At 44.2% G+C, this 25,166-nt stretch overlaps 1 protein-coding gene across 1 annotated transcript; it reads left to right on the top strand.

Annotated features, from left to right (window-relative positions):
• The first annotated feature begins 753 nt into the window (after window positions 1-753).
• DYNC1LI2 (dynein cytoplasmic 1 light intermediate chain 2) lies at window positions 754-23,984 on the top strand. Its single transcript, XM_065925468.1, has 13 exons — window positions 754-909; window positions 1,058-1,131; window positions 3,076-3,192; window positions 6,922-7,152; window positions 12,322-12,491; window positions 13,418-13,511; window positions 14,452-14,587; window positions 16,728-16,839; window positions 17,331-17,390; window positions 18,243-18,284; window positions 18,689-18,806; window positions 19,579-19,695; window positions 21,024-23,984. Exons 1-13 carry the CDS (start codon window positions 803-805, stop codon window positions 21,122-21,124), a joined length of 1,479 nt encoding a protein of 492 aa, XP_065781540.1. The 5' UTR covers window positions 754-802; the 3' UTR covers window positions 21,125-23,984.
• The last annotated feature ends 1,182 nt before the right edge of the window (window positions 23,985-25,166 follow it).

Below are 25,166 nucleotides of genomic sequence, written 5' to 3'. Positions count from 1 at the left end.
GCCCTGTTATTAACATCAAAAGTGTATTATTCATTGCGGTAAAAATCACTGCCTCGTGGTCTTAATAGGGCCAAGGAAGAACGACGTGAAAAGCAGGATATTTGTATTTGGGAAGTCTCGCATAAGGCCGATCTTTAAACTCGTGGCTAGACTAGGATTAGGCAGAGTTCATGGTATATATAATAGGTTAAAACTGGTGAGTAAGACTGGAAGTACCAGGATGCTATCAAAAGATAGCTGGAAAGCATTGAGTCCTCGGTCAGGTTTCTTAAGATTTCTGAGCTTCAGGTTCCTCACCGTTAAAGAGTTTGACGAGATTTAGTGAGATAACGTGGGACTCTGGCACACGATAAGCGCTCGACAAACGGCGCTATCCTGTATTGTTCTCATTCCAAAGCCTGAGGTTTTCGCTTCAGCGCCTCCGTCCGGTGCCTCGGTCCTCGGACAGCGCAGCCCGAGCGGCCACTGGACGGAAGACCGGGAACCGGGGGTGCTGTTGCCCTCTTCGGCCGGCAGAGGCCGCCAGCGCGACCTCCGCCCGGGCGGCTCCCGCTCGCACCGCCGCCTCCCTGAGCAGGGCTGCCCAGGCAGCTGCCTGACCACCGCTCACCTGCCACCACCGCGGTGGCCTCACGACCCTGTAGGAGCCCGCGGACTTCGCAAGCCCGGCGGAGCGCGGCGAGCGGCGCGGACCGTGCGGGCGGGCGGCGCGGGGTGCGGCGGGCGCGGGCGGCCCGGCGGGGTCCTCGCGGGTCCTCGGCGGGCCCGGGGGAGGGCCCTCTTTGTGGCTGCAGTTGGCAAGATGGCGCCGGTGGGGGTGGAGAAGAAGCTGCTGCTGGGCCCCAACGGGCCCGCGGTGGCGGCCGCCGGCGACCTGACCAGTGAAGAGGAGGAGGGCCAGAGTCTATGGTGAGACTGCGAGGCGACCGGGCTAGGGCAGCCGGTCCGGGGAGGGTGCGACCGGGCGGGGCGGACCGTCGGAAGGACTGACGGGCAGTCGCGGACCGGTCAGTTTCAGGCTGGCCCCGGGGCCGACCGCTCTGCCATTTCCTCACAGGTCCTCGATCCTGAGCGAGGTGTCCACCCGCGCCAGATCCAAGCTACCGTCCGGCAAGAACATTCTGGTCTTCGGTGAGCGCCGCCGGCGGGGCGTTGTCCGGGGAGCTGGGGTGGGCGAGGCGGGGCGCCCTCTCCCTGGGCCCTGCCTTCCTCTCCTCTGCCGCCTGCCTGCTCGGGAGGGCCTGGAGACCCTGGCTGGACAGTCCTAGTGTGGCCGAGTCACCACGGCCGAGGTCGGGACGCTGCCCCTTTTCGAGAGCCCAGGGATGCTGGCAAGTGCTTCTCGGCACATTCCTTAGTCGCTTGGCCGCAATATTAGCTTTGCTTTAAATGTCCCTGACTTCCTCTGCTCATAGCCTCGAAGTTCACCAAACTGGGCATAAAGAGGGGAGGGACTGGATGAGGAGGTTAGCGGAGGAGGCGGGGGGAACGAGGTGAACTGGGGGTCGTCGTTCTAGGAGGAGATGCCACAGGAGCCATTTCTCGATCTTGATAAAGCAGTGTAAGGTGAGAGGGACGCCGCAAAGGGCAGCAGGCTTTGGAGTCCCCACCAGGGACTTTTCCTGCATTGTTTAAGGCTTTACTGCTGGGTTACCTGGCTTAGGTCCCTCAACATCTCTGTCGAGTGACAGGCTTTGGCCGGGTTCATTCATACAGCCAATACCTATTTGTTGAGTGAGTCATGTACTGCCCAGGTTGGGCCTTGGGACTATGCAGACATCCCGCAGACACTACACAAGAATCTCAGTCTAGTGAGAGGGGGATAGATGTCCTGGGCATAGGCAGATGATTCTGGAGCATCAGCCATGGCTTGCTGCTGTTTGGAGGTAGGTATTTTGAAAGATAAGTGTCAACATGCAGGGCCGCAGAGGGTTAGTGTTCTCAGGAACACAGAGGTGAGGAGGATGGAGGAGAGTGGAAGCTAGCACAGCCTCCTTGTGGAAGGTGACTGATGAGGTAAGGTGGAGGTACACTGTGGAAGGCTGAAGAGTCGTTGCTTTTTCCTGAAGTCGCTAGATTCTTGGGGGCTTTTTATTTCACCTCTTCGGTCTGATTCTCATGCGAATCACTTGGAGGGTGGTTTTCCCACTGTTTTTGAGGAGAATGGATGGCCCTCTTTAGTTGATGACCACTGCAGCAGGTAATGAAAGACCCTTAGAGGTCTTCACAAATTGGGGGATCTGGGGCACCAGATCTATGTTTAGAAAGGGGACTCTGGCAGAGAGCGGCAGGTGGCCTGAAGTCAGGCTGAGTGCTCACTGTCCAGATGGGATGCGGAGGGCCTGAGTGAGAGTGGCGTTGGGGGCGGAGAGGAGAACTTGGATCTGTGGATTGCCTTTCAGTGTTCTTGGTCCATGATTCTGGGTATTAAATCCCAGGAGTGCCAGCAGTGTTTCTTGGTGGTGGTTCCTTCCGATGTTTAAGGTTTCTTTTGATGCTGGGGGAGGGGAGTTGTTCGCTGGGTGGAGGGGGACGAGGAGAGGCTTGGTAATTACTAAGGTTGAGCTTTAAGAGTTTTGCTTAAGTCTGTGATTATTTTCATTGGTTTCCTGGCCTTCAGGGTGCTTATGAAGGAAATGTATGAAAACTGAAAGTGAAAAGCATCCCCATCATTCATGGTTATGAGGCAGGGTTAGAGTTTTTTTCATTAAGGTTGATTTGCTTTTGAAGATTTGCTTTTCTTGGGGTAGAAGTTTATTTTGTGAGACACTGGCCCCACCTTTTACTTTCACTTCTCCATTTGCGTGTCTTATAAATTGTAGATAGGGTCTGTGGACCTGCCTTCTTCCTTTCCTTGGGAGGTAAGGATGGCTGCAGTAGATTGTCTTTTGAGATCTTGGAAATTGCCACCTCTCCCCACCCTGACTACTCTTGCAGCAGGTCCTGCTTTGTTTATGAATGCAGATGAGATCTCTGTAGCAAGCTCCGAATGAAAGTTCCTTGTGTGACTGCAGACTCCCCATCCTTGCCTAGAATAAACAGTACACTTTGTCTTCTTACGTTCATCACTTGCAGGTGAAGATGGTTCTGGTAAAACAACCCTCATGACTAAACTTCAAGGAGCTGAGCACGGCAAAAAAGGAAGAGGCCTAGAGTATCTCTACCTCAGCGTCCATGATGAGGACCGAGATGGTGAGTGAAGCATTGATACCCATGCAGGTGTCTGAGTCCTTGGTTACTACTCCTGCAACATGGCTAGGCATTCTCAATTTTCTGTTTAGTTCTAAGAGAATTAGTCACAGGAGAAGAGATGAAGTGTGTGTTTTTGTAGGACTTTACCTACTTCTCTTTATATAGAGTATGGTAGCAAAATGGGGAATGGGCCTGTTAGCTGGCTGGCCCCATTTAAAAGGAGATACTGAGGGTAAAGTTTCAGATGCACATAAATGTAAGAAACTAAGAAATTTTTAAGTGCCTTAGACTTTTGTTTGAGAGAAATGCTTGGCTCGCTGATCTGGGCACTATTGTTACTCTGTCTGGTTCTAGTGGAAAATCTGAAAATAGTGTAATTCAAAATGTACCTGCTTAACAGATATTCACAAGAGAATTTGGAGGTGTTTTTTTTTTTGCGATAGTGTAGAAATGCTGATTTCCTGGGGGATATTTGTTTAGTATTTTTTGTTTTTCCCAAGTGGAGAGAATAGAGACTCAGAGGCAATAATGTTCTCTTTTAATTCACATTTGTAGAATGTGGATAGTAATTGTTTTCTACCTTCTGGGTATTTGGGATGATTAAAAGTGCATGGTAAACTCTCTTATAAGGATTAGATATCATTTACAAGTTTTTTCTTATGAGTCCAGTAGGAATAATGGTTTTTGGTTACCACTAGTCAGTATTGCCTCCTTTCTAAACTTTCAGATTTTATGTTAGATCTTGAATGACTCTAGAATAAATAATTGTTAGTGCTTAGGTCTTTTAATTTGTAGGAAAGTTATCTATGTAGCCTAAGGATGAAATATCTTCATTAAATTACTTTCTTTAAAATTGCCTTTACCCATTTAAACAGTAGGAATCACCATGTAACAGTGATTTTACAAGGGGACAAATTCCACCATCTCTAGTCCCTCATTTCTTTATTGCTGAAATGAAGAAGCTGATCTCAGATGGTTCCTTCTACCTTAATTCTTCAAGTTCCAAGAATCATATAAATAAAGGGGAAAAAACCCTTTAATCTTAACTTTATGGTCATCTTAGAACCCCGAGGACTTTTTTCCTGCTCCTCCTTCCTTGGCTTCCTTTGCCTTAGTGAACATTCCCTGTGTTCATTGTGAAAGAGAGGTGGAAGGTGCTGAGAACTCTCCTTGTCTAAGGAGAGCAGAGGCTTTCCAGTGCCTGCCTAGGCCCACTGGGGTTTGTGTAGGTAGTAGGGTTGGGACTCAGGGGTCACTGAGCTAGACTAGGGGGCCTTACATGTCTGAGTCTTTTGATTCCTGTCTTTGATGATTATTGTGGAAATAAGTTGGGCATTGTAGCCAGGCAGAACTGGTTTAGATCCCACTCCTATAGTCACTAGTTGTAACTGACTTAAGCACTCTGTTCCTCAGTTTCCTCATTAGTAATATTGGGCAATGAAACTAGTTTGTAAGTTGACAGAATGAGAGGTGGCATGTGTTAAGTGTGGCTGAGTGCTTGAAACACAGTGGTAGGTCTAGTACCCATTTTTCCCCCCCAAAAAACTTTATAAACTTTTTATTTTGTATTGGGATATAGCTGATTAACAATGTTGTTAATGTTAGTTTCAGGGGAACAGCAAAGTGATCTAGTAACTTTTTGAAAGTATATGAAACATCATGTATATACTCTTGACATGTCTACAGATGCTTGTTTCAAAGGGCATAAACATACCTCATCCCAGCCTCAAAGTAACCATGTTCACTTGCCTTTGAGTTGAAGTACATGTTAATTTTTATGTCAGATTCCTTAAACTTGCCTTAAAAACTTCTTGACCTCTGCATTTACAGGATTTTTTTAGGCCTCCTACTTGCAAGTTCCTCTTTGATGAAAGAGTTGTCCTTACCTATGGTTAATTATACATCTTTCAGCCTCCCTTTTTTTAATTGTGTGTTATGACTGGGTTATAAATATACATTTTGCAGGCAATCACCTAGGTAGAGAATGTAGGATCTGGTTTGTCCTTCATTTGTGGTAGGACTTGACATATCAAAGGACCTCTGCCTTCAGGGTTTGGGGTATCCATTTGATACCACTTGCAGTGTGTGTAATCTCCATGCACACGGGTGAGTTATATGTAGTGGGCAGTGGGAAGAAAGGAGCTATGTTTTGTGAGGAGCAGGCATTAAAATCTGCAGACTTCAGGTATAGTGCAGCATTTTTGAAGGCATTCGTAGAATCCAAATCAAAACTGCTATCTGAAATGTGTTAAGAGTTTTGAAAGCATAGTTGGATGTAGATACCTTTCTTGTCCTGTTGAAAGAAAGTCATGAATATAAAATTTTTTACAGCCTGTAAATGAATTGATTATATCAGAAAAAGGTATAGGTTTGTTGTTTTTTTTTTTAAAGCAAGAGACCTCATTGGGGAGGGGCCCCCAGGTGGGGCACAGGATGGTAAGGGAACCCAGGAGAAATGCTTTGCCATTTCTCAGATTTCGTGGCTCGAATTCTCGGATTTTATGGTGATAGGATTAGTTTCCGGTTTGTCTCTGGCCAGTCACTCTGACTCAGGGTCCTTCCTGGTAGCACACGCATTGCTCAGTCAAAATGGTTTCCAATGAGGAGGGTTCTGGGAGGTCAGTAGGACATCTAGAATCTCCTTTTGACCTTTCCTGAATTTGAAGACAGGTTTTTTAAAGTATAAGTTGGAATTTATTGGGGAAGAAGTTAATAAAATTCTATTTTGATAGTAGGATGGCTCCCTTGAGGTGCTTATATTTAAAAAAAAATTTTTCTTGAAAAAGATATTTTAAAAACTTTATGTATATTATTAATTTGGAGAATTCTACGGTTTGATTATTTAGGTATAATTTTAGAATCATGCTTCATTAAAAGTCAGCACTTGCACATTGGTGCAAATGCGTTTTTAACTTTACAGGGGAAAACCAAGCTACCTAAAGCACAGACTAGTTTGATGAGCCCCAGTATATCTATCCCCTGCCTTCAGGTTACCAGTTCTTGGTGTGTTACGTCAGCTATACTTTACACCCTCTTTTTACTCCACATTGGATTATTTTCAAGCAAACTTCACAGACATTATGTCTTTTTATCTGTGACTACTTCCAAATGTATCTCTAAAAGATTAGGGCTTTTGAAAATGTAATTATATTATACCCAAAATAAGTGTAATTCCTTAATATCATCAGGCATCCCATAATCCATATCTGAGTTATGTAAGTAATGAGTTTATCTCAGCGTTTAATTACAAAGGTCCTGTTTCTTTGCACCCTTTGTGGTATGTGAGCTCACTGTTTAGTGTGACTGACAGAAGAAGAGCTTGTTTAACCACAGGCTCTTGGCCACACAGCTTGCTGCCTCACAGATTGCTGATATCTTAGAATGGATTATTTAGACTATGGCACAGTTGTCCAGGGAACTTTTGTAGCTTTTATTCATATTTCCTGATTCTTACTGAAAGCTAAAATGTCCTTTATTCTTTGGTCTTCAGACGTTGCAGCAATTCTCTTAGATGTGGGCACAGTATATTATGGTTGTTAAAGAAATTTTATAGTTTGGACAGTTCACAGGACATCTTGATGAAGCGTTGTTGTGTTTTCTGGTTAGGATTTTTTTGTGTTCTGTGTGAAATTCTGTGGCTCTCATCTTCAAATTTATTCCTATTGTGACTCTCCTTTTCAGCTGTGCTGATGGTCATCGTCAGTAACTTCACTTCGCTTCTTTTCTTAGATCACACACGCTGCAATGTGTGGATTCTGGATGGAGATCTATACCACAAAGGCCTGCTGAAATTTGCAGTTTCTGCTGAATCCTTGCCGGAGACCCTGGTCATCTTTGTTGCAGATATGTCTAGGCCTTGGACTGTGATGGAATCACTACAGAAATGGGCTAGTGTTTTACGTGAGCACATTGATAAAATGAAAATTCCACCAGAAGAAATGAGGGAGCTGGAACGGAAGTGTAAGTAATGTAGGGTTTTCTTAATTGGAAAGTTCCCTGGTCACTTTGGATGATTCCAACCACCTTCCTTTTCACAGGATCAAGAGGCTGCAAAGCTCCCCTTTGAGAGTGTTTATTTGCACCATTTATTTCAGAGTTGCTTTTGTCGATTCAGTAGTCAGAAAGTCTTCAAAGCAGGGAATTTCCTGGCTGTCCAGTGGCTGGGACTCAGTGCTTCCCCTGCAGGGATACAGGTTCCATCCCTGGTTGGGGAAGTAAGATCCCGCAAGCTGTGTGGCATGGCCAAAAAAAAGTCTTCAAGGCAGTCTTTGTCTCAGCTGTCACAGTTGAAGAAAATACATGAATCAGTGTTACTTATTGTCATTGGTTTTCTTTTATAATAAGTGTTCTTGTCTCATCCCCTAAAATGTGATCAGTTCTATAAATCTTTTTCCTCTTCTGTTTACCCCTTGTCTGCTGAGTTCACATCTGTGGGTTTGGAGATTTATTGTGATTTCTGTAGCGAGTTCATTGCCCTGGATGTCATTGAGGTTCTATGGACCCTTTCGTTTGCAGGTTTAAAGGAAGCCTCACAAAAGATAAATCTTTCGGCTCTTACCTTAGTTCATTTTGCCATCCAGCAAATACGATTTTAGTAAGAAATAGGAAGTTCTTTTTTTTTTTTTTTTTGTCATTAAAATGAAAGGATATTTTAAGACTCAAGATAACCAAGGCCTTTTGAAAACAAACTTTAAAGGAAGTTCGTTTTTGTTTTTCCTTTTTGTGATTCAGAAGCTTGTTTTTCGTTTTCTTTGCTTCTGTGCAGTTACATCAGCTTCTGTCCACTTGCCAGGGGAATGGGAGGGGCAGGGGCTGGAGCTGTGGCAGCGGCAGCAGCGCTCTCTTGGCCAGGGCAGTCTTGGCTCCGCCTGGCTTATTTCCACAGGATGACATCATTCCCTTTAGTGAGTTAACGAGGGCTGCTGGGGCATGGCACACGGGACCTTCATACTTACTGGCAGAGACACATCGGGACTCTCGATGTGCTTTTCAAATCAGATTTCTTGCTGAGTGTCTTCCCGTCATAACTTCAGCTTGGCCCTGTCTCAGATTAGCTAAAACGAGTTTAACGGGTGATTGTTTAGTTTGCCATGTGCATATGTTTCCTGGGACACCCGCCTGTGTGCTGCGGTGATTGTTATGCAGCTCAGCTCATCTGTCCTCAAACACTGATCTTTCTAGATAAAGCCGATCTTGCCCCTGAAATAGAGACCTTGAAGACAACTTCTGAGAAGACTTCTGAGGCTGAAGAGCCATTTTCCTTTTCGCTGCACATTTACCATCGTACCCAGGTTAATGGCACAAGGAATTTCAGTCTCTGAACCTGTTTTCTTAAAGAGTTATAAACCTTGTAAAAGCTTGTTAAAACAGATAAAAAAGGAAGAGATTGGGCCAAGGATATTTTTACTTCCCAGAGAGGGAAAGTGTCTGCCTGGGACCAGGTCTGTTCTAGGTGTTGGGATACATACAGCAGACAGGGTGCCCAATCCTTGGGAGCTTGTGTTCCCATGACACACAGAATTCATTTTGTGGTCTTAGTCATTGATGTCTGTGTCTTTTAGGATTAGATTGAGCTGCATGTGACACAAGCCCCAAAATAACAGGGGCCTAAACAAGACTGGGTTTTATTACTCACTCCTGCAAGTGAAATCCAGAAGTGGTTGGTAAGTTCAGGCCTGGAAAGCGGCTCAAGGAAGACAAGTCAAGGACCCAGGCTCCTTTTTGCTTACTACTTGGTCATCTCTAGGGTGTGGTTCACTTCTTGGCACCTAGAGCTCCAGCCTTCACATCTGTGTTGCAGGCAGCCGGATGGAGGAAAAGCAAAGGACTGAAGGGCGTGTGCCCATGGTCTTCCTAAGAAGACATTTCCCTAGGAAATGTAGTCGGTGTGGCCGTGTGTTCCAAGTATCACAGTTCTGTTTGGTTGTAAGGAAGGAGAGGAGGACACTAGAGGGCAGCTAGAGATTGCTGGCACCGCATTCATGCCTCATGACTCTGGTTAACCTGAGGGCCTCTCTTGTTCTCACTGCCCTTCATCTGAGATGTTTGGAATGGTATTCACACGCCTTTGTGTTACCCGTTGAAGGAGTGCCTTTGTTAGTGCTGGTTTTAGGTTACATTTTAATAAAGCGGTTGGCCATCTTTTCGCTTGAAGGACTCCCACTTTCCAGATTAATTGCGCTCTAGGTATTGCATTGAATAAGCAAAAGGCTGTCGCCCATCCTGCTTTCAGTCTCCAGTCGGCTGAGTTTGGAAGGCTGCTCCCTGGCCAGTCGCTGTTTCTGGATTAGGGTCCCCAGGGGTCCTGAATCCGTTGCAGCTGTTTGGCAGCAGGATTGATGAGGGAGGATAGAGCAGTCCCTGAAGCTGCCAGAAGGTGGTGCTTGTGTGTAGGTTGGTCTTCTCTTTCCAGCTTTGTGTCTGGGGCTTCCCTTGCTTATCAGGTAGAGGAAAACAGTTAGGTACTGTCTCTTGATTCTTCTCAGAACTATGGAACCAACAGGTGATCAGTGAGATAGGAGGGAAAAGAACAGAAGGAGGTGGCAGCAGTAGGGTAGAGCGCTGCTCCTTCCTGTACCAATTCCCATCTGACGCCCCAGGTGGGCGGATGGCTCCTGCTGTGAAATCCTGGCCATCCCACCTGCTGGAGAGAAACTGTTAATCCTATAGTATGTGTGCACTTGGGCTTCCCTGGGTTCAGTGGTAGAGAATCTGCATGTCAATGCAGGAGACACAGGTTCGATCCCTGGGTCAGGAAGATCCGCTGAAGGAGGAAATGGCAACCCACTGCAGTATTCTTGCCTGGAGAATCCCATGGACAGAGGAGCCTGGCGGGCTACAGTCTATGGTGTCGCAAGGAGTCAGCCACCACCTAGTGACTAAACAACAACAAATTTGTGTGCCTTAAGTGAAATGTACATTTTATTATTCAGATTACACAGTCCTCACTTTATTTTTATCATTCCTTTTCGTCACCTCTGTTAGGAATATCTGCTCTGTCTTCCAACTTATTTTTTTAAATGCTGGATTATTAAAAACATGTGTGCGTTTCCTACTGTTTTTGGATAGCAGTAGTTAAGCCAGTCCTTCAGAGAATAAGGAGCCCAGCCCAGGGTTTCCCACCCACATTCATGTCATGGCATGTATAGAATACAACAGAGTTGATACAGCATGCTGGGAGTGGAGGTTCATGGAGCAGACTGCTGGAGCTGCCCGCCCCTGCCTGCCCTCCTGCAGTCACCTAGCTCACCTGTAACCTGTTCCAGGCTCTGCCGTGCTCACTGTCTTGCGGCCTGTTTGAGTGCTGCATGTGACCTTGGGGAGTTACAGATACTACCAAGTTAAGCCATTGTATTTTTCCTTGACCTGGAGATCTGTTAAAATGCTTTTAAAGAGAAAATGTGGGAAGACTAAAAAGAGAACATATTCTCAGTTACATTTATATATAATTCTAGAAAATGCAAACTAATCTGTATTGAAAGAAGGTGGATCAGTGACTGCATGGATTTAGGGGTGGTGTTGAGGAGAGGTGGAGAGAACAGATTACCAAAAGGTGTTAGATACATGCACCATCTTGATTGTGGTACTGACTCAGGGGTGTATTCATAATGTCAGAAATACCAAATTTAGGGAGTTCCTTGGTGGCCTGGTAGTTAGGATCCCAGGCTCTTACTGCTGTGGCCTGGATTCAATTCCTGGTCAGGAAACTGAGTTCCCGCAAAACACCAGTCAGGCTCCCCCCGCCCCCCAAATCAAATTTACATTTTATTTTTTATATTTTTAATTTTTTTTTCAAATTTACATTTTAAACATGTGCAGTTTGTTGTGTGTCAGTCTTGGCTCCATAAAGCTAAAATAAAGCAGATTTAAAAAAAATAAGTGGGAACCTATGATTGCTTCAAGATCCTTCAGCAGTTATCAAAAAACCCTTCTCTGTTTTTCTCCAAAGTGCAATGTAGTGAAGATCTCTTCAGTCAGTTGTTTATATTGGCAATGGAATTATATGAATGAGCTTAATTAAAGAGAAGTTGTAGAGATGAAATATTACATCTACACTTTTGGGGTTAATCTGGTTTTCAATTTGTGTGAAAGACAGTGTGTCCCCAGATAATTCCAGAAGCTTGGATAATGATACCCTAAACTCTGTAAATTGCCCGTCTGTTCCTCCGGCTCGAAGTAGCTTTAATCACCATGTCCTTATTCTCTGGCTTGGCATGTGACTTTGAAGCACCAAGAAAAAGGTGCAGGTCTGTGGGCTTTGCCTGAAGCAAGGCCATAGACCGCTCTCAGCTTGAAGGCGCTCCTGTGGGGTTGCATCCTTGGCCGGAGTAGTGGCTGTGTGTGCCAGGGGGTGAATGTGGTACAACTGACCCCTCCTAGTGTTAGGTAGGGACAGGCCCATGGCACACACACCTCAGGATCTCTTAAAAGTGAACGTCCGCAAGAGTGAGGATGACGAAGAGATGCAGGTGGTGCTGGGCAGGTGCAGCCTCACTCTTTACCAGGGACACACCTCCTCTGCGTGAAAACAGCATGTTTTTCTGTAGATCAAGTGGTTTTAACTATTTCTGATGAGAAAACTGGGGAGTTTTATAAGTTATAACCTATTTCTAGTGGTTGCCTCTGTTGAATTAACATAGTTCAACTATCCTAATATTTTAAAAGTGTAAAACATATAAGAAAATCGTTGGGAATTCCCTGGTGGTCCCATGGCTGGGACTCAGCACTTTCACTGCCGTGACCTGGGGTCAATCCCTGATTGGGGAACTAAGATCCTGCAAGCCTCCCTGTGTGGACAAAAAAAAAAAAAGTGTTTGTTTTTTGTTTTCATAGTAGGAACTATTGAAGCCTTAGATTTTTTAAAACCTGTTTAATTGTTAAGAGCTGGATACAGTGAAGATGACCAGGGCAATATCTTTGCTGCTCAGACTGAATATGTCAGAATTGAGATTTTTGCATCAGTACCCCTAAATCCCTAATACTGCAGTGAAGTCGGATGCAGTTAGGAAGTTTGTCACAACTGTTAAGGTTTTGTGCTTATTACTCCCTCTTTCAGTCTTCTAAAGCTGGCTTGTGCGTTTTTTATTGTGTGAGTGCGTGTGTGATTTTCTTTTCCTTCTTCACCTGTAGTTGTGAAAGATTTTCAAGACTATGTCGAGCCTGAGGAAGGTTGTCAAGGTTCCCCACAAAGAAGAGGACCTCTGACCTCAGGTCCTGATGAAGAAAATGTTGCCCTGCCTCTCGGTGACAACATGCTGACTCATAACCTCGGGATCCCAGTGCTGGTGGTGTGCACAAAGGTGGGAGTCATAAGCTTGGCTGGGTTTGGTCAGTGAACACGTCACCATCTGTAAGAAACTTTGAGAAGCTCTAATTAGGTGTCTTCCCAAGGGGATGTTGGGCTAATTCAGGATTCATTAAGGTACACTGAATATATTAGTATAGAAAATATCATCATTTTACCTTGTTGCTAGAAATGTGACATTTACTTATAGCTTGAGTTAATCTCCTCATGGAGCACTGTCAACTTTATAGAGGGACTCAGATTCAGAAATGAAAGTAGTTTTCTTAAGGCTGTGTAAACCAGTTCGATTAGATCAAACTAGTGGTGCAAAAGGAACACAGAAGGGCAGAATTCTTTTGTCCTTTAGCCTCTAAAGTCTATCGGGCTTGTTTTCAGAAAGGAACATAGCAACCCTCGAAAAAGAAGAATGGGGATTCAGGGTTTGTAAGATAATGAGGTAGGAATAGAAATTAAGGGTAGTCATAGAGACATAAAGTTGTGTCTCTTAGAAATGAAAAGGAAATAGCTGTAAAAACACTCTGGGTTTCAGACGTTCTGTGATCTTATTCGGAGCCGGTAGGTTGCCCAAGTGCAGCATGAGCTGTTCACACCATACTCTGAGAATGGAGCCCTCGGAGTGTGCGGTGCGTGGTCACCTGCCTGTTCCCTGATGTGACCTTGTTTGAGTCTTGGAACAACTGTGAGATGATCAGGGCTGTTTTATCCCACTTTACAGATGTGGAAGCTAAGGCCCAGGATGAAGGGGGAAATCTCCAGTTGCTCTTCATTCTTGTCTATTTAGTTCATTAATGCTTGGACTCTGGGCTGTGGCTTCCTTCTTTGAAGCTGTGATAATTTTATTTCTGAAGCAGCCAGTGGTCCTCACCTTAGCAGGCAGAGAGGCAGAAAGGTGACTGCCTTCTCTTTCTATCTTCCCTGCAGTGTGATGCAGTGAGTGTCCTGGAGAAGGAGCATGATTACAGGGACGAGCACTTTGACTTCATCCAGTCACACCTACGGAGGTTCTGCCTTCAGTGTATCCTTGGGGCGCTGAGCTGGGGCCCAGGGGCACAGGCTTCCCTCTGTGTGTTGATCCAGTCTTGCTCCAGATGGGGCATCTTCAAAGAGATGAAATACTTCCTGAACCCAGAATAGTCTCATGCTGGGATGAAACTGTATACATGTTTTTACTTTTTAAAATTTAACAGTGTTGGTATTTGAGACTTAATTTCTGCCTATTTTTGATTGCTTTCTATTTTTAATGGTGTACATGTGATAGGCTTTCAAACTAAGAAGAAAGCTGATACGTGATAATTTTATTACAAATTATCTTTATTGTATCTTGGAAATCTTTCTAAACTTCACTTTTTTTTTTGTTTTTAGAAAAGGTTAAGTACCCAAATGACAATGTTTTAGATGCTTCAGGGTTTCCTAGATGCTTTGTCAACAGTCTTTTGAGTCTTATTTCTGTGAAAATCCAGTAACCCCACTTCCTGGGCTGGGGAGGGTAAGGATGGGTTCCACTGCTTCCTTTGGGCTCTTCAACTTGTCCGGCTCAGCGGTGAGGGCAGTGACATGGTGGAACCCATCTCTCTTGTGCTTAATGGCACACTTGATCACATGTGGGCATCTGTCTGGGAAAGAGCCTGTGTGCCTGGGCGGTGTTCAGGGTTTTCCCAAGCTAGCCTTAGAACCAGTGACTTGACTGCTTGGGACACAGCCTAGTGGGTCAGAAGATGGCAGTTTACATGTTTTAAAAAAAAAGACCTACGTGGCCCACTATCATCGACATGCTCTATGCTTTCGACTTCCTTCCTCTGCTACTATTCCCTTTTTTGTTAAAATTTTAGCACTTTCTGTTAATCGTATATTGATCAAAAACTGAGCAACCTGTGATTAATACTTTGAGGATTGTTCTTGTGTTTGTTTTTGCCTCCTCCTGCAGTGAATTTGTTTTCCTTAAGCAGATTGATCAGATGGAGCGGCTTTGATATACACATCAGTGAAGGAAGAGAAGAACCTCGACTTGTTGTATAAGTACATTGTTCATAAAACATACGGTTTCCACTTTACCACGCCTGCCTTAGTTGTGGAAAAAGAAGCAGTTTTTATGTGAGTTCTTTATAGGTGATGCGCGTGCACGCGCGCGTGTGTGTATGTGTGTGTGTGTGTGTGTGTGTGTAGCAGAGTTTTATTATAGTGAAAAAGGGACAGAAGAAGTTTCTGACAGAGACATCTGAAGAGGGCAGAGTGGTGCTTTTGAACGCTTCTCTTTATGATACATTTGCTCTTTACATTTTATCCTTCCAAGTGAGGTGCCTCTGTTTCTCTCTCATACAGCCAGCTTGCTTGGCAAAGTTCTTGGAGTTGGACCTCCTGGGGCATAGATACACCCAACTTTACCTCTCTGCTCCTTTCCAGATTACTTGTCGTTGCCTCCTGTCTGAAGGAAGTGGATGGAGTGAGGTCAGGTGTGCTGCCTCTCTTCATTGAAAGCAAGTTGACAAAACATTTTTGCCACTTACTGTCAACTCTGGTAAAATTCTGGCTGAGCAAAGGAGTGCCAGCATAGGGAATTGGCACTTTGGGGATCCTGGACATTTTCTGTTGCAGTGTCTGGTTTACTGGCATCTATTGGCAGGATGACTGCCTGCGCCCTCCCTGGCACCTCATCAGCTTGGGCTTTGGCTATACTGAATGCCTGTTGTGTTTCTGGCTTTTCACACTTGGGAGCCACTGGGGCCGACTGTCCGGGCAGAGACTTGGGACCTGTGTCATTTTCTCACTGGAGAATGAGAAGTATGGTGGATGCATAACTAAATGTTGGAGGTGTGGTCTCTGAGAGGACTCATGCGTTTTTAGGCTTAGATGTCCTCTTGACTTAAAAAAGAATGGCAGCTCATCCAGCAAACACTGAGTACCTCCTAGGTGACCACGTTTTTTTGCTGAGGACGCAGAAATGAATGAGATGTGGTCCCTGTATGTGGCCTGTAAGAGACACAGCGGAGGGGGGAGAGGTCACTGGTGGGGTAGGAGAGGTGGTGCCACAGGGAGAGCAGAGGAGAGACGCTGGGAGGGTGAGTGGTGTGTGCAAGCCAGAAGGAATGGAAGGGCAGGAGGGACAGTGGGGGAGACGACTGAAGGTGTGGAAGCCCAGAGTGCTCAGGGCACCGAACAGGCTGACTGCCTATTTAGGGAGAGCTTCACTCAGGAGATTCCCAGACAGCAAACTTAGAGACGTGGACTGATATCAGAGAACCGTTGTCCAGGGCAGTCAGGCTGGCACCAAAGCCACAAGCGCGCAATGAGTGGTATGCTTTTGGAGTCAGTCAATACCCAAGTCACTTAAGATCTCAGGAGGAGGAGACACAGGGAGACTGGTCGTGTTCAGCAATCTGGAGTGGAGAAGAAGCTCAGAGCTTCTGAGGGTGACATAGGTCATGCAGTGTCTCTGGCACCTGGGGTACTGTTGGTCGTTGCCCATTGAGGAACTGGTGAAGTCAGCAAAGCCATTTTGGGGAGCGCCCTGACTAAGCACCTCTATAGAGCTGTTGAGCTGGAGTTGGATGGAGAATGAGAAGCCTAGAGGAAAGTTTGTCGTGTAGGGCGTTCTACAGTTGCTCCTTGCCTTAGGCTGCAGCTTAACTTAACGGAACCTGGGTGCCATCTTGCCCTGCGATGTTGAGCTGGGCAGCACCCATTTAGGACCCTCAAAAACTCCTCTGTTCCTCTGTTTTGAGGCCCAGGGAAGTGCAGATCCTACCACTCCCCTTTGCTCCAGGGTACATATTCACACATCGTAAAATTAGTCCAGCCATAAAAAAACCATTGTCAGAAAGAGGTTTCAGATGACTCACGGGGGTCTCCGTGCCAGAGTCCAAGAGAAACAGTCTCACCCTGAGCTGTCTGTTGCTCTGTATTCTCCCCTCTGTCAGAACAGGGCCCCGCGGTGTCCTAGTTCTTCTGGGCAGAGTTGTGGGAAAGCTCTGAACACTTGCTGTGGATCAGTCAGCATGTACAGTCAGATCTTTTGCTGGTTCCTTAGGCCTTGGCCATGTGACCTCAGTATGGAACTGGACCTGCAGTGAATATTGGCTTCTCTGCCAGAGGCTACCAGCCGGCCCAGCAACTGTGTATCAGAACTTGGGGGTAAAGGGTATCAGCTGGGGGTCCTCTCTAACCCGGAGTGTGTGGCGTGTTCTCTAATTCAGTCTAAGGAGAAGCAAGTCAGTCTCTGTCTCTTTGCCTTTAGACCTGCAGGCTGGGACAATGAAAAGAAAATAGCTATTTTACATGAAAATTTCACAACTGTTAAGCCAGAAGATGCATATGAAGACTTTATTGTGAAACCTCCTGTGAGAAAGGTACCCGAATCAATCATTTTAAGAGTTGTAGGTGGTTTTGTGTTTTTTTTAATGTATAAAGATACAAGTCTTACACATTGAACCACTTAGGGAGTAAAAAAATAGATAATAATTCAAGGGCCTTTAAAAAGGCTTTAGATGAAATCTGGTGTTATGTAATTGACTCTAGGTGGTACGGCATGAGGGACAGAGTGCCTCCACTGCCTCTGGGTTACTGTTCGTAGATGCCCTTTGCTCCTGAGATCACCTGCAGACCCTGAGCTGGGAGGTATTGTTTAGAACCTGCCAGATTTAAAATATCATTTGCCCACATGCCAAGGCTGGCCTTGAAACAGGGTCTTTGCTAGGCTAGAAAAACCTACCTCTGCAGAGACTCCCAAAACCCATGTTGAGACATGAACCCAAGATTCTCCTTTCATTGTGAATTTTGACAAGTAGTTGGGGTGTTCTTGGCCTGTGACTGCAAATGAGCGTGTCGCTTCACTTCACAGCTGGTCCACGACAAAGAGTTGGCAGCGGAGGATGAGCAGGTGTTTCTAATGAAGCAACAGGTAAGAAGACCAGTGAGACTGGAGCAGAGGCTTTCTCGTGAGTGGAAGGCCAGCTCCCTGGGGCAAGGCTAGAGGATACCACAAAGAGCCTGCAGCAACAAAGGGGTTGTTACCAGTTCTCGTCATGCCCTCTCGTTTGTCAGATCAGTACAAGGTACCTGCCTTGCAGATTATCTTACAGCAGTAGTCTTACTGCCTTATTAAGTGCCTTCTTTTGGGGGGTTTTTTTGGCCGTGCTGAGTGGCATGTGGGATCTTAGCTCTCTCACCAGGATTTGAACCTGTGCACTCTGCATTGGGAGCTCAGAGTCTTAACCACTGGACCACCGGGGAAGTCCCTTAAGTACCTGTTCTGTCTGTAAATGTACATTTTCTGACATAGCGTTTTCCATGTTAACAGTTTACCAAATGCCCTGACCTTACCTCCAGTTTGTCACATAGCCCCCACACAGCCCTGTGTGTGAAGGAGGTGAGCCAATACACACACTTTGTAGGTGAGGGGAGTAAAGCCAAGCTGATCGGTTCAGATTGCAGACCCAGTCCCACCTCTCTGTTTCACTGAGACTGTTGTTAGACCCCATGGTGCAGGCAGGTCAGCAGAGGGAGTCGATAGTTCCTCTGCCAGCTTTTCCTCCCTTCTGTGCTCTGTTTACTTCTGTAGCTTTAAAACTGGTTCCTGGAAGTATTTTTTTTCCCCACCATTTATCAAATTGCTCGATTAAACTGTTTGCATTTATAGTGTAGACCCTATGACTTGCGTGTTGTTAAGGGTGCCCTCTAGTGGAATACTCAGGGGTTTCTCCAGACCCGCGCACTGCAGGCGTGTTAATGGCAGCGTGTCCCTCTCTTGCAGTCACTCCTTGCCAAGCAGCCAGCCACGCCCACTAGAGCCTCCGTAAGTACCTTAAATTAAGCTGACGGTCAAGGGCCAGGGTCATGGGTGTCCAAGCTTTGTACCATTATTTTGAGAACTTATATTTGTGTGGGCTTTTATATTTTCAGAGGGAATGTTGTCCCCCTAAAAGCCCAGGGCCAGAAACATGGTAGAAAATCAGAAAATGTCTGATGAAGGAATACAGAGCTCTAGGCATTAGAGTGAACAGGCTTTGTTATCTTGATATTTCTCTCAGGAGAAACTGGGATCTAAAAAGAAACTGAGCTGAGCACGAGCTCCCCATTCCTGCCACCTGTCTCCCTAGACTGTGAAAAATACCCCGCAGAGGCATGTCCTTGTTTTTAGAATATATATTTTCTGTTATTTTGATGCCTGTGTGCGACTCGACCTGGTTTTGGACTTAGGAATCCCCTGCAAGAGGACCCTCCGGCTCTCCGAGAACGCAGGGCCGGGGAGGGCCAGCCAGTGTGCCCAGCGCCTCCCCAGGCACGTCCGTAAAGAAGCCGGACCCGAACATCAAAAGTATGTGTCCTGTCTCCTTGGAGGGTCCTTGGCCCTTTCCTGCTTTAGGGGCTGAGTTGGTGGGTTTGGTAGGTGGAATCTTAAGGCAGCTGAGCTATTTTCTTCCCCACAAGGGCTATTTTCCACTTCCTGTCTTAGAGAGAGAGAGCTCATGGGTTGATAGAGACCAAGACCTGTTCCGTCGCTGGAATTGGTGGCCCCTCACGCCTGGCTTTGTAAAGGCCTTGGTTAGGCCTCTCTGTATTCAGAGAAGAATACAGCATAAGAAGTCATTTTAAAATGTATATTTTGAATCCTTGGTTTTGTTTCTTAATAGGTATATATTTTTACCAATTATGAATTGTCACTTTTGTCAAGCTCAATCGCTTACTAGTTTGGCCCTCATCCCAGTGACTTAGTAAACATCCCAAGATACTGACTTTAGTAAAATGCTCAAATTGTATTTAGTTCTTGCATGTTTGGTGCCTGTATTCTGAATGAGAGTTTTTCACAGCACCTTTGGAATGTCATGGGCTTATAAAACTTCTGCCTCATGGACAAGGAGATGATTTGGAGTACAGGTTCCCCGGTGAGAAATATAAACAAGTTTCATTTAATTATGCTAACATCTAATCAGCCTTAGCAGTAGCTGTATATAAGGCATAATAGTGAAGGAATGTGCTCCATATCAAAGATCATAACCACAAGTGGATAATTCTAAGCTGAAAAATAGTTTGGTGTTTAATTGAGTCATCCAGTTTGTATGATGCTTTTTTCTTTAATGTTTCCTTAGATAATGCAGCAAGTGAAGGGGTGTTGGCCAGCTTCTTCAATAGTCTATTGAGTAAAAAAACAGGCTCTCCTGGAAGTCCTGGTGCTGGTGGGGTGCAGAGCACATCCAAGAAGTCAGGTACTGAAGGGCCCCAAAGATTTATGACCCTTGTGATAGAGGGGTGCTGGAAGATGAGGTGGTAGACAGGAGTGTCTGTTTCCACTGACCTGCAGACCCTCGATGTTCTGAACAGGTGTTTGGTTTATACTGAGCAGTATACTTTACAACAGAATTACCATATTAACATGCTTGTTTCTTGGCACATTTGAGGTGGGTTTTTTTGTTTGTTTTTTTAATGTGGGTTTTATGTATATTTGGTTCTCAGGAACTGAGTACTGGGTGAATTGAGGTAGATCCTAAACATATGGCTCTGTCCGTTGGAAGTGTGGTCTAGAGTGTACTGTTGACATTCTATTTACTTTTTAATTTTCTATGTTGCTTTATAAGGGTTTTGTTCACTCTGCTGCCCCCCCAGTCACGGCATCAGCTGCCTGTGAAGTTTGCAGGCATTCTCCTCCGTGACGCTCCCTGTCTCGTCACACATAGACAGCTCTGTGACCGCCCACTCATCTGTTCTTCCAGATGGGCAGGTGGGGCAAGTCTATGACTTGGAGGTCTCTGAAACAAAAGAACTAGCTTCCTCAAAGATTACGTGTTTTCTTAGGAAGCTTGAGGCCATTTCAGAAGGGTTTTAATTTTCCATTAGCTATAAGAAATATTAATTAATACAGTGTTTTCCTTCATTGGTATTTTCTGATCAAAGCCCTCAGGAAATTACTGTATCCTCAAGTCAGCCTGGGCCTTCAGGGGCTCTTGTGTCCTTGGAGACTCAGGAGTCTGGTCTGGTGACCCAGGCTATAAGCTGGTATTCCCTGGGAGGAAATAGAGGTCATTTCTAGGCCCCAGTTAGTATTCAATAATGTGTGCGCCAACTTTGTGCAAGGTTGAAATTGTCAGCCTTAGTCTAATATTCTTATTGAAATATGGTGATTCCAGGATTCCATATGAGTCCACTGTATTAGAAACAAAACATAAACATCTGTCTGAGGCACAGAGAGTAGTTTGCTGCATGCCAGAAACTCAAATACCACCTCTCGGAAGATGGTCATGAGAGTGCATAGGGCTCAGAGGGTTTTCAGAAAGGCCTTTGTTTTTGGCACAAAGGCATCCCCAGGCAGGGGGCAGTAATGTAGTCCGGGAGCCCAGACCTGTGGCATTTGGAATAAAGAAGGGCTGAATTAGGGTCTGTCTCCTTATAATCAGTACAATGAAAAAAGACTTTTCTCATTCTTACTGGAATTATCACCAGAAATGATTATAGAAATTTGTATTATTTTAAATGTTCCTTTAAAAAAAATTTCTTTTTCTGGTCTCTCATCATTGCTGCTTTTTTTTTTTTTTTAAAGGACAAAAGACTGTGTTGACAAATGTTCAGGAAGAACTGGATAGAATGACTCGAAAGCCAGACTCCATGGTAACAAACTCTTCAACAGAAAATGAAGCCTGATCCTCCTTAAAAAGTGCATATGTAAAATGACCAAATAACTATGTATATTGATCTTCTCTAAGACCAGGATTTTTCTGATATGGCACATGCTATCAGTTTTTGGGGGCAGGGGAGATGAACTTAAAAAAAAAAACTTCAGTGGCTGTCCGAGTGTGAAATGCACCTTTAGGAAGGTTGTGTGTCAGACCCGTTTGTGATGGATAACCCTTGGACTCTCAGGCGTGTGGTTCTCTTGTGGGCAGCAAGTACAGCAGGGCCTCTTGTGGAAGGGAAGATAGATGGAGAGAAAGAGGGCCCACTTTCTTTTAGGGTGGAGCCAATGAGACCGAGAAGTCATTGATCAGATGGTGGCTAGTCCAACCAATTGCATGTTAACAGATTCACTTCTTCATGGGAAGCAGATTAAGTAGCAGAAAGTCCAGGGAAGAGAAAGACTGGAAGAAAGAATGAGAAAAGTGTTGGGGAAGCTGAACGTTGCAGGAGGCGGAGGAGGAGATGAGCAATGTTAGTAAATACCGTGTGTTCAGTAGAAGTCAAATCATTTTTAAAACTTAAAAATCAGAAGCATTTCCAAACTAAACACTAAGCAGAATAGGAATTGGACTTGTTCTGAATGCATCTTTACCTTACGGAAGATGTGTTGGTGTGGGGACGCCTGAGTCAGGTAGAGCTGATGTGGGGGTGGGGAAGATGCAGCTGCCCAGGGCTCATGTGTGTGGCTCAGGCCATGTCCTCGTGGGAGGTGTTGGGCTCCACACATGTGCATCGTGGGGCAGTCAGTCACTGTGGGGCGTGTTTAAAGTCAGCAGTTACAACATTAGTTTACCTTGAATTGTGTGTTCTGAATAGCTTCTGCTTTGTCATTTTTTTTATTTTATTTTTTTTACTATCACAGCCTGGCCTATTAGTAGAGAATGGGTGACCAACCTCTCATTTTACCATAATGCAGTGTGCTACAGAAAGTATGAGAGAGGTTTTAATGTAATTGCACTCTGATTAATTGGCTCACACTGTCCCTGCCTTAAGGTCATTGGAAACTTTCATGGAGTTCCACTGATGCAAAAGGATTTTGTCCTAGCTCCCTGATCTGATCAGTGCTATCAGATAAACAAATTAGTATGAATGTTTTGTACTGAGGATGGAAATGATGCATTTCTCTTGTTTTATGTCTTTCATAAACTAGCATTTTTTTTTCTTATGGAAATAAGTGTTTCAGGTGTTTCCATTTAGGGCAAATTCATGCACATTGTCGTGTCACATCATCCTGGAAGTGACTTCTGTGGATTTAAAACAGCACTTTTAATTTTATACATGACACAGAACGTTGAAATGCAAACACTACCATTAATTTAATGTATAAAACCTTTGTTGTCAAACCAAGGGAAAACCACAGTTCACTTCTGTGGAGTTTACTTTTTTTATATGAATGTTTGTTGTACTGTTTCTGAGCATAACTTCCCTAATATCATTACTTTTACATACCAGATTTGACTGACCACTAACTGTACTGGGTATAACTTAATATCCTGTGTTATATAACAAGACTCTAAGACTGTCTTGAATTGCTTTTTTGTAAAGGTCTGAACACTGTTAAGGAGAAAGCTGAGTATTTACTTACCTTTCTGACAAACATAAAAATATGTTTCTCGTGCCAGTTTTATTGTTGAAAATACACTTTTACCCCCCTTTTTTAATTGTTTTTTTTTTTTTTTTTTTTTTTAATGTATTGTGGCTTCCAGTTACCAGATTGTCCAGGTGATGACAGTAAACTGACTTGGAATGATAGTTGTGGTATAATGACCCATAGATGCCAAACAGCTTGCGGCCACACGAATGATGGGGTCACTTTATCCCTCTCTAGCATCTGGCAGGGGCGGGCTGGGGGCACAAAATAAGTGACCTCAGAAATAAAACAAAATTCTTTGAAAGGCCACATATCCAGGAGGGATACAGTGTGATTTAAAATTTTAATGCAAGACTTTACTTTTATCACTTAAACTGATAAGCACTTTTTGTGTCAGTATAAAGTGTACTAAAACCGAAGAAATGCCAAGAGACCTGTCTTGTGAAGGAGGATTTCTTGGCAATTACTTTTAGTTTCCTGGGACAAGTGGCTACTCCTAGGATCAGAAGAAGCTGATGTATAGTGTCATGTGCTCAGTGGTTGCCAAAGTCTACCAACTTTGGGGAGCTGCAGGGTTCTTTTTAGGGGGGGTGGGAGGAGGGGGCATATTTTTTGTTATTTTGGGGGTCTTCAAGCATTGGAACCAAAGGCCAAACAATAAACAGCCTTTACTTTTTAAAGTAAAATTCATTTTATTTGCAGAATACACATGTACGGTAGACTGTTAAAGATAATTTTATGACTATTTATATACATTGTAGTGGCTACATCTGCTGCAGTTCGTCTTCAAAATGGAAAAATCAAAGAAACAAGCCCAACCTTAAAGATATGGCCATGATAAAGGCCATGAATTGGTCTTTCCTAAAAATGCAACGGGTATGCTGCTAGAATTATTTAATTTCATTTGCACTTTTTTTTTTTTTTTGATTGGCATTTTTAAACCAGTATTTAAACTGAAGATGTGTTTTATTAGTTAATTGAAAGTGACTGCTCTGTACATCATGACCTTAACAATGTTGATGCTGTAAGTGAAAGTTCACTGTTGTCTCTATACTAAGTTTATTGGTATTTTTAACTTAAAGGTTAGGACTGCAGCTATATTCCCCAGCCAGCCTTAGTCCGGGGGTGACTCTGTCTGGATGCAGTATGCAGTCATGTGGAACTTGCTTTCTAGTGCTGGAAAGAAGATGTCTCTAATTACTGGCTTCAATAAACACGAATCCAGACTGCTTACAATTTTTGGTGACTTTATTTGTGATAAATCATCCCGCTGGAGATACATGGAGTTGTCCACTAGTCATATATGGGGTGTCTGCCATGTAGCTGAAAATCTCTCACTTGAAAATATCAGAAATTCTATTAAGGAACATTTTAAAGCCATATTCTGAGGTATGTGGAATTCCAGGCTGTGGGTAAAGTGCAAGGGTTGTGAGTTGTCCAGCATAGTTTCTTGCCTCTTAGGTAAATTTTTGATTGTCAGAATTGGGCTAAGAAATTTTCGCTTAACTTTTTTAGAAACCTTGAGGATTCGTAGAGGAATTTCAGAGCAATTAAACCATAATGTTTCTCACTTACTGAAATGGGCAACAGTAAAGTATGTTTAAGAAAATCAGATACTTTATGTTAGAGAGGAATTGTGTTTCTGATTATTACACTTTTAAGCATGTTGAATTTTCTGTTCTTTTAAAGCTGATTACACAAAATTTCTCCCCAACTTTTTATTTTGAAAAAAATTTTCAACAGAAGTTGAAAGAGGAATATATTGAATACCTGTGTTCTTTTACATAGATTCACCAGTAATTGACTTTTTGCCATATTTTTTTTCTCCTTCCCTCTTTCCCTCTCTTCCTCTCTCCCTCCTTCCTTATATCTATCTCACTTTTTTTTCCCCCCAAGCGATTTAAAATCAGTTTTAAACACCAGGATATTTCACCTCTAAATATATTAGCTGGATCAAGGCCAGTTGTCTTGTGAGAATATCCCACAGTCTGGATTTGTCTTAGTGTTTCCTCATGATTTCATTTAGGTTAAACAGTTTTTGTAAGAACGCTACATGAGTGAAGTCGAATGTGCTCCAGTATGGCACATCAGGTTTATTTCTGTGTTGGTGATGCTTTGGTGAAGGTATGTCCTCCATGTCTGTCAAACTGGGGTGATACCCTTGAAGATCTTGGCTCTCAGCCACCTTTTACACATCATTTGTAGCATCCACTGGTGATCCTTTCCTAAACCAGTTACCACACGAGAAATTCTTAAATGGTAATTTTCTTATCCCATCATCCCCTGCTTGTATCAGCTGGCATTCATCTATAAAAAAGTTTTCGTCCCTCTACTCTTCTTGTTTTCACTATGAATTTAGTCTTGTTTTTTAAATTCGAACTGTTGTAATCTAATAGCTTGCTCTTTTTGATGCTCAGA

Source organism: Muntiacus reevesi, chromosome 2 (assembly GCF_963930625.1).
Source record: "Muntiacus reevesi chromosome 2, mMunRee1.1, whole genome shotgun sequence".
NCBI classification, from domain to species: Eukaryota; Metazoa; Chordata; class Mammalia; order Artiodactyla; family Cervidae; genus Muntiacus; species Muntiacus reevesi.
Note: the sequence above shows the minus strand (reverse complement) of the source record. Positions and strands in the feature narration are given on the sequence as shown.